This window comes from Capra hircus, chromosome 27, assembly GCF_001704415.2.
Source record: "Capra hircus breed San Clemente chromosome 27, ASM170441v1, whole genome shotgun sequence".
In the NCBI taxonomy this organism is placed as follows: domain Eukaryota; kingdom Metazoa; phylum Chordata; class Mammalia; order Artiodactyla; family Bovidae; genus Capra; species Capra hircus.
The window spans coordinates 21,175,373-21,184,581 of NC_030834.1; the positions used below are offsets into that span (position 1 = coordinate 21,175,373).

At 49.8% G+C, this 9,209-nt stretch overlaps 1 protein-coding gene across 2 annotated transcripts in view; it reads left to right on the top strand.

The window, feature by feature from the left end:
• Positions 1-8,482, top strand: part of LOC102172788 (tyrosine-protein kinase SgK223) — a 46,181-nt gene extending 37,699 nt beyond the window's left edge. For both annotated transcript variants that reach the window (XM_018042006.1, XM_018042007.1), the window contains exons 5-6: positions 936-1,675; positions 7,140-8,482. In XM_018042006.1, coding sequence (XP_017897495.1) covers positions 936-1,675; positions 7,140-8,303 — 1,904 coding nt within the window. In that variant the 3' untranslated portion in view covers positions 8,304-8,482. The remainder of the gene's footprint in view (positions 1-935; positions 1,676-7,139) is intronic.

Genomic DNA, 9,209 nt, shown 5'->3' on the forward strand with positions numbered 1-9,209 from the left:
TTGCCCTCTGGGCTTCCCTGGTGACTCAGTGGTTAAAATTTAAAAAAAATCTGCCCACAATGGAGGAGACTCGTGTTCAATCCCTGGGTTGGGAAGATCCCCAGAGAAGAAAATGGCAACCCACTCCAGCATTCTTGCATGGAAAATACCATGGACAGGGGAGCCTGGCGGGCTACAGTCCATGGGGTCGTAAGAGATGCACAGAGCTTAATGACTAAACCACCACCACCATTGTCTGCTTTCTAAAATGTCTGTGGGTCTGCCCTGTCCCCCAGGCTATCAGGGAGTTTGTCAAAACTCATAGAATTACACATTAAAAGGAGGCATTTTACTGCAGCTAAACACTACCCTCTATAAACTGACTTTTTGAAAAAATCCAGCCAAGCCACACATGTTCAAGTTTGTTGTTGCTGTTGAACATTGTTTGCCACATATAGGAAGCAACCTAAGTAGTCATCCAGCAAATTATGATACTTGCATAAAATGATATAATATGGGGCACCTGTTAAAAGGAATGAAATACACCTGGACATCATCCGATGTGGACTATCTCCAATCCATAGTGGCAAATGAAGAAAAGGAATATTGGGATCAGTGGGCACTGTTTGCTCTCCTCTGTGTAAACGTGTGTATGTTGCGTGTGTGTTTGTTTTGGTTGTTTGGCGGATCTCCAGAAGGATGCGTGAGAAATTGCCAGCAGTGGTTTCCTTTAGATTAGAGGGACTGGATGCTGAGGGACCAGATAGGAAGAAGACTCATTGGCATTGTATACCTTTTTTTGCACTTTTAATTTGTTCATATGCATATGTTGTCTTTTTAAGAAATAGGTAAAAACAATATAAATTACTTTGATGGGAAAAAAAAAAAAGCCCACAGGATCCTGGAACTGAGCAGCATGGATTTCTAGCCTGAGAATTTCTGTTTCTCTCTCTCAGGCCCATCATCTGAGCCAGCTCACTCGCCCACCAACAGCAGGAAGAAGCTCTTTGCCCCCGTCCCCTTCCCTTCGGGCTCCACCGAGGATGTGTCCCCCGGCGATCCCCTGCAGCCCCCGCCTCTTCCCCAGAAGAAGCTCGTGAGTCGGGCGGCCTCTTCCCCCGATGGCTTCTTCTGGCCCCAGGGCTCCCCCAAGCCCAGAACAGCAAGTCCCAAGCTGAACCTCAGCCACTCAGAGACTAACGTCTGTGCCCATGAGGACTCCCACTTCAGCTACGCCTCAGGCCCCGGCGGCCGCCACCAGCACGTCTTCTCTGCTTCCGAGCCGCTGGAGAAAACTTCCAAAGGCAGTGGCCACCGGGGCCCCACGCCAGGGCTAGGGGGCAGCAAAGGCCTGCAGGGCAAAGGGGTCTCCTCCACCTCGTCCTCCCAGCTGAGCGTATCCAGCCAGGCCTCGGCGGGCAGCACCCAGCTGCAGCTCCACAGCCTCCTGAACAGCATCAGCAGCAAGGAGGGCACCTACGCCAAGCTGGGGGGCCTCTATGCGCAGTCCCTGGTCCGCCTCGTGGCCAGGTGCGAGGACCTCTTCATGGGCGGCCAGAAGAAGGAGCTGCACTTCAGCGAGAATAACTGGTCCCTGTTCAAGCTGACCTGTAACAAGCCCTGCTGTGACTCGGGGGATGCCATTTACTATTGCGCCACCTGCTCCGAGGACCCCGGCAGCACCTACGCCGTGAAGGTAGGTCTCACCCCCACCTCCCGCTCCCCCGCCATGTGGCTGGTGATCCTGACTGGCAGCCTTGTGGCTTGAAAATTCCTGTCCCCTCGGCCACCTCCCAGAGGAGGGTCGTTTCCTGGAAATGCTCGGTGAGTTCACTTTGCCTGGCGCAGGACATGGTGCAGTGTGATTTGTATGCACGTGTGCAGTGGAGGAAAGAGCGAGCTGAATGTGGTCAGCCTGGTCATCACTGGCAGCCCAGAGCCCGGGATCTGTACCTATCCAATGAAGGGATGTAAATTTGAGCTCCTTGAAAGTCAAGGGGGTAGAGGTGCCTTTAGGAAGTTCTTTGCTTCTGCTGACCCAGTGGACCTGAGAAAATGATCTTTGAATCATCTCTGCTTCCACCCTGAACATTTTCTTGTGTTCAGGTGCATCAGTTACTGTCCCCTGCCTCCTGGGGCTGGACCTGGGGGCTCCTTCACTGTCAAGAGACAGCTGACCTCTCTATTTTGAGGAGGAACAAGCCTGGTGGGACAGGCTTTTAATCCTTCTTGCCCATGGGGCAGAAAGTGATGTGGACCAAGGGGCCACTTAGCACAAGGTCTAGTTCAAGTTCAAACCCCTTGAACTTCTGGATCAAGGGGTTTGGTTTTTTAGATTCATGATTGTGATATGCAGCTTGGATTCTAAGACCTCCTGTAATAATGTAGAGTTAGCCAATTCTGAAGAACAGTACAGAAAATTCGCATTCCCAGAGAAGATTAGAAGGCAGTGTTGTTCATTTCATCTGAAATCTAAACCATAAGGAGGGACTTCCCTGACAGTCCAGTGGTTAAGGCGTCACCTTCCAATGCTGGGGGTGCTGGTTTGATCCCTGGTCAGGAAGCTGAGGTCCCACGTGCCTCCCAACCGAAAAACCCAAAACAGAAGCAATATTGAAACCAAGTCAGTAAAAACTTTAAAAATGGTCCATATCAAAAAATAATAATAATAAGGAAACCAGCAGATAGACCTTGGGCCTGTTAAGAAAGAGAGTCCCAGTGTTCTCTGTGATTCTGCTGGAGCCTTGGTAGATCAGGGTATATCTCTGTAGCATGTGAAAAGAAAATTTCTTTTTAAAATTTTAACTTTTTTTTTAATATTGGAGCTCAATATTTTATGAAAAGGAAATTTGAAAAAGAATTTCAAGTATTCAGAGTCTAGGGAACAGCAGCATCGATTTGGAGATGTGCCTGGCCTGGTGATGGGGTGGAGGCGGGGTGCAGAGCATACTCCTGCACGCGCCGCCGTTCCACTTCATTAGTGCTGGTTCTGGATGAAATAGTCATCTGAATCCTCTGGGTCCCCAGGAGGGGAGCAGGCTCCTTCCCGAGCCGCCCGTCTGCGGCCGAGCTCATCCATATCTGGGATGCAGGAGCTTTGATTGCAGGCTCGCACCTGCATCAGGCTCGTGTTGGTTCCTCTGTTTGCGGGCTTTGCCTCCTGTGGCAGTGAGAGAGTGAAGCCAGCTTGTGTAGCCCTGCTCCACGAATACAGGGTAGGAGAAAAAGCCTTTGTTACGTGTGCTGTTGAAGCTGTTTCATGGCCTCAGTCAGCCAGAACTCCAGTAATTAGGGACCTGGGTTAAGTTGGCTGGGCCTTTTTTATTTCGCAGACATGACTTAGCCCAGATTTTCAACCACGAAGCAGGCCAAGGCACCAAAGTTTAAAGCGAGACTTGGCTCAATGAAACCTTTGAAATTGGAGCTGAACCAGTCTGTGTGAAGGTCTTGAGCCAAAATCTGAGCACAGACCCCTGAAAATGATCTTGTGGGATGGTGAGGGGAGGTGGGGGTGGAAGAGAAGCCTTTCACCCACCTCCTCTACCTTCACTCCTAATTTGACTCTGTAGAATGATCTTGAGGGGCCCTGCCCAGGGCTGCCCCACTGGTTAACATGTACCCCGTCTTTTGTTCGAGGCAGTGAGGTCTTGCCAGAAGACCAGCTCACGGATTTTGAATCCCATCCAGGCCAGTTGTCATTGACTCTGCTCCTTCATTTACATCTCTGTGCAAACTGCCTGGACTCCCAAGGAGAGTTTTTGCTGGGCTCAAGCCTTTGATACCCTGGAGAAAAGGATCCTTGGAAACGCATCCCAGGCCCGGCAGCTGGGTTTGTACAATTACCTACCAGCCACCTCTGGATTGCCTGGCTCCACCACCAGGTTACCATCAGACCCACAAGAGCAGTTACCATAGCAACCTTTCCCAGTGAATGCTCACCTGGGCTAGGCTTTGTGTTGAAAGCTGCGTCTGTGTTGTGTCTTTTAATGCTCCCAGTGGCCCTGTGAGGAGGGACACTGCCCTTGAGATACAGAGAAGAAACAGACTTTGAGATAAATACAGTCAATTCTCAATATTTGGGGATTTCATATTTGTGAATTTGGTGCTGAAATTTTTTTGTAACCAGGGGTGCTTTAGTGGTCATTCCTGGCCATGTGCAGAGTTGGGGAGATCTGAGTTATTCAACACAGAAATCCCTAGCTGAGGTGCTACACAGGGACTCTCCACCTTCTTTCTCAGCTCTCATACTATAAACAAGTGCCTCATATTCACTCTTTTTTTTTTTTAAGGGTGATTTCACCCTTTAAAATGGCCATGCCAAGCAATGAAGTCCTGTCTCATGATCCTAAGGTCAGGAAGACTGTGATGCAGTTTTGAGAGGGTGTTAGATCAGCTTCTTTTCAGGCATGAGCTACACTGCTGTCAGCCATGAGTCACTGTTAGCACAGTTGAAATACTCAACAGTATCTATGAATAAGGAGTCTTTAAACAGAAACACACATACAGCAGGGTTATACATTGGCCAGTTGATGAACCTCTTGTGACCAGAGATTTGTAAGAACTTCACGTTGCATCTCCCTAGGAGCAGTGGCTCAGCATTCATGCGTTCAGTGTTTGTGACTACTTAATAGAACATAACGACCAACCGAAAAGAATAAGAATCAAGGGTAACTTGCCAATGTTTGCAGAGTTCATATTTAAACTAAGGTCCTTTTCACCCTAAAGCTCATACTCTTCACCTCCAGAACACTTCTCAGCTGTACAATCTTGGGCAAAATACCTTAACTTTTTAAAGTTTCAGCTTTCTGCTCTGTAGTAACATCTATCTCATTGAGTTGTTCAATGAGATTTAAAGAGACACTACAGGAAATATGCTTTATAGACACCATGTAAAAGTTTTCTGGGTATGTTGTAGTTGAGAAGCTCTCACTTGTATCCATGGATGGATGGCCCTGCAAACAGGTCCATACACAGTGGTTGTTGGTATTTATACACTAGACTGTTTTTTGAGGACCACCCAAGCCGACGATGTTCCAGAAAACTGCCATTTAAAAATGGAATATAGCTGGCTGGGCTCAGATAAGAAAGAACCTACAGCAGTGCCTTTTCGACATGTATCCTGAAATCACTTTTGTTAATGGAAGAGGAAACACTGTCTGGGATAAAATGAGCTTACCTTTTATTTCTATTCTACTTTTCTAATACGAAAGATCACTAAATTAATGTGTTCCCTCCCCCTGACCCCCCAACCCTCCGATTATCTTTTAAAAAGTTTTCTTAGTAGCTGAGCTCCTTTATGCCAGGTTTCATGCTGAGGTTTGTAGAGCTGCAATATAAATAAATCTCTTTGAAAAGGCGCTTGCAACAGAACTTCTAAAAACGTCACCTCTAAGCATTGTGGCACTCCATAAACACTGCCGTGACCATTCAGGTGTAGCCATGCAGCAGCCGAAGGGTTGTTTTGAGATTGTTTGCTGGGTGATATTTTGTAGATGGGGCAGATGCCTTTCTTCTCAGGATTACATACTGATCCTTACCCTTCTACAAAGCACGGCTGGGGCTGCACCATCTCCTTTGCAGAGGAGTGCCCACAGACCATGTGCAGTCTCTTTCAGTATAATTAATTAGAGGGGATCAGGCCTGATGGGAGGCCATTGTGTGTGACTCAAGACTCTCAGTTGTGCGGCCACCAGATGAAGATTCCTGTTGCTCAGGATCCTTAGGTGGCTGACGCTGTCATTAGTACAAAAAGATGTAGAAGAAGAGGGAAAGACACAGCGTAGGAACTCCCCAGAGAACCTGAGATCCTCCACTTGTTTATTTCCATCTTCAGTTCAGAGGGTGCCTTTGGGCCCTTGGGCGTCCCTATTCCCTAGAGAGCTTTCTGTTTTCTTTCAGCTGCTATGACTCACCCTTGGAGGAGTGGCTTGCACTTAGCAGCTCCACTAAAATCAGCCCCATGGATTGTGCCAATTGGTAGGCATGGCATATTAACCTGGATCTAGAAACCAGGGCAGCCTAAGAGAATTTGACCAAGTCCTAGAGGTGTAGGGCCTGCATCTCTGCCCCTGAGATTCCCCAAAAAGGGAACATCCCAGCGATCAAACATATCTGCTGTCAGATAGCTGCTAAGTCAGGTGCAGGGGCTGGGGAGTGAGGCTGGTTGCCTGAGGAAGCTCTTTTCTGGCTTCCTGAGAATTTGTCCAGTCCACGTTGTGGGCAGAGAGATGTCTTCCTATGAAGGGAATTCATTCTGGCTGGATTGTATGATCATTTTAGGTTTAACTTTTTAAGAAATTGACCATCTGTATTCCAAAGGGGTGGTACCATTTTACATCCTACTAGCTGTATCTGTGGAGAAGGAAATGGCAACCCACTCCAGTGTTCTTGCCTGGGGAATCCCAGGGATGGCAGAGCCTCGTGGGCTGCCATCTATGGAGTCGCACAGAGTTGGACACGACTGAAGCGACTTAGCAGCAGCTGTATCTGAGACTTCCCATTTCTGTACATCCTCATAGACGCTTGGTATTACCATTTTATTACAGCCATTCTGGTGGGCATCACCTGGGCTCTCATTGTGTTTTTGACTTGCCTTTCCCTTATGACTCATGATGTTGAATATCTTTTCATGTGCTTATGGCCATTTACACAGTTCTTGGGTGAAATGCTTGTGAATATCTTTTGCTGATTTTTGATTGGATAATTTATCGTACAACAGCTTTGCAAGAATTCTGGGTACATTCTGGATGGATAGGTGTTTTGCAAATATTTCCTCCCACTCTAATACTTGTCTTCCCAATTTTCTTAATACTTTTTGAACTACACAACTTTTAAGATTTGATAAGGTCAAGTTTGTCCACCTTTTTCTCTTTTGGACCATGGTTCTGGTGTGGTTGCTGAGAAATCTTGGCTTAGCTTAAAGCCTCAAAGATTTTGCCCTGTGTATTCTTCAAAAGTGTGTATGTTTTGGCTCTCGCACCTAAGCCTCCCCATTGTGACCTAGGTCTCTGTGACCCATTTTGAGTTAAATGGTATGTGCGCAGTGGGCAGTGGGGGGTGTAAGTTCACCATTTGCGTGTGGATGTCTAAATGTCCCAGCACTATTTACTGAACAGAATGAAGGCTCTGGCTTTTGACCTCACTTCCGCTTTCCCCCACAGATCTGCAAGACCCCCGAGCCCAAAGCAGCCTCCTACTGCAGCCCTTCAGTGCCCGTGCACTTCAATATCCAGCAGGACTGTGGCCACTTTGTGGCCTCCGTGCCCTCCAGCATGCTCACCTCTCCCGACGCACACAAGGACCCTCTGTCTGCCCTGCCCTCACATCCCCCTGCCCAGGAGCAGGACTGTGTGGTGGTCATCACTCGGGAGGTGCCCCACCAAACCGCCTCGGACTTTGTGCGGGACTTGGCCACCAGCCACCAGTCTGAGCCCGAGGTCTACGAGCGGCGGGTGTGCTTCCTGCTCCTGCAGCTCTGCAACGGGCTGGAGCACCTGAAGGAGCACGGGATCATCCACCGAGACCTGTGCCTGGAGAACCTGCTCCTGGTGCACTGCGCCCCCCAGGCCTCCCCGGAGCCCTCCCCCGCCGCCTCCGTTCCTCCCACCACCACATCCCCCGCCCCCGCGGCCACCCCGTCCTCTGGCCCCTCAGCCACTGTCCCTACCAGCGTCACCCCCACCCCTCCAGCCGCCCCCGCCTTTCAAGGAGGGTCCAGTGAGAAACACTTGCCCCGGCTTATCATCAGCAATTTCTTAAAGGCCAAGCAGAAGCCGGGTGGCACCGCCAACCTGCAGCAGAAGAAGAGCCAGGCACGCCTGGCTCCCGAGATCGTGTCTGCCTCTCAGTACCGGAAGTTCGATGAATTCCAAACGGGCATCCTCATCTATGAGCTGCTCCACCAGCCCAACCCGTTCGAGGTGCGGGCACAGCTCCGGGAGCAGGACTACCGGCAGGAGGACTTGCCCCCGCTGCCCGCACTGTCCCTCTACTCGCCGGGCCTGCAGCGGCTCGCCCACCTGCTGCTGGAGGCCGACCCCATCAAGCGCATCCGCATCGGCGAGGCCAAGCGCGTGCTGCAGTGCCTGCTGTGGGGGCCCCGGCGCGAGCTGGTGGAGCCGCCGGGCACCTCGGAGGAGGCGCTGTGCGCCACGCTCCATAACTGGATCGACATGAAGCGAGCCCTGATGATGATGAAGTTCGCCGAGAAGGCGGTGGACCGCCGGCGCGGGGTGGAGCTGGAGGACTGGCTCTGCTGCCAGTATCTGGCGTCGGCCGAGCCTGCAGCCCTCTTACAATCGCTGAAGCTCCTACAGCTTCTGTGAGGCAGCTCCCGGGCCCCTCCTCTGGGCTGGACCCCCATCCTACCCCTTTCCCCGTGCCCTGCCTTGCCTTGGAAACATCCATGTCTCTTGGGAAATGGTACAAATGACTGTCATACTTGGATGTAATATATATATATATATATAAGATATAAATATGAAAGACTGTGGATGTCATTCCCCACCGTGGTCTAGCCTCCTTTTCTCCTGTAGTCTTGCAGTTTCCTCTGCAATTATGTACATTTCTAGCTTCTTGCAAGGTCGTGAGGACAGTGCCGCCCACAGAATGAAGCCTGGACTCTGGTCTCACTACCCCATTAAGGGGTCTCTTTACCTTCTTGTCAAGTGGCTATTTAAAACCAAAAAGAACCCTCCATTTTAAATTAAAATTGCTGGTTGAGTCGTGAGCAAAGCTCTTTTATCCCCAAGTGCGTTAATACCTTTGGTGGGTAAAATCATTTTAAGCCCTTGAAACAGTGGCTTCAAGACCACTTGAACTGTCCCTGTTCTTCCACTTCTCATCAGAAGGAACATCAGGCCACAAGACCCCAGGCATGTGGGGACCAGTTCATCTTCCCTGCTTCTCTCTCCAACTAACAGCCTCTTAGGAAGAAGCCAGACACAGCTGGTGTGACCCAGAGTTTCAGAATTTAATCCCACTGCTTGAAATCCATTTCCAGTTTGCTAAAGCTGGTTATCATTTGCATCAGAAGCCTGGCTGAAAGCGGAAGCCACCCCAGATGGTTCAAATGACAAGAACTTAGCAGGGGACCACTTAGAGAGTTTTGGGCAGGATTAAGAGAAAAACAACGGATGGTGAGACAAAAAGCAAGGGCTGGAATGGGGAGGGTTCACTCAATCTGTTCCCCACCTGTCATCCCCAGGCCAAGACCAGTGAGACGCCAGAGA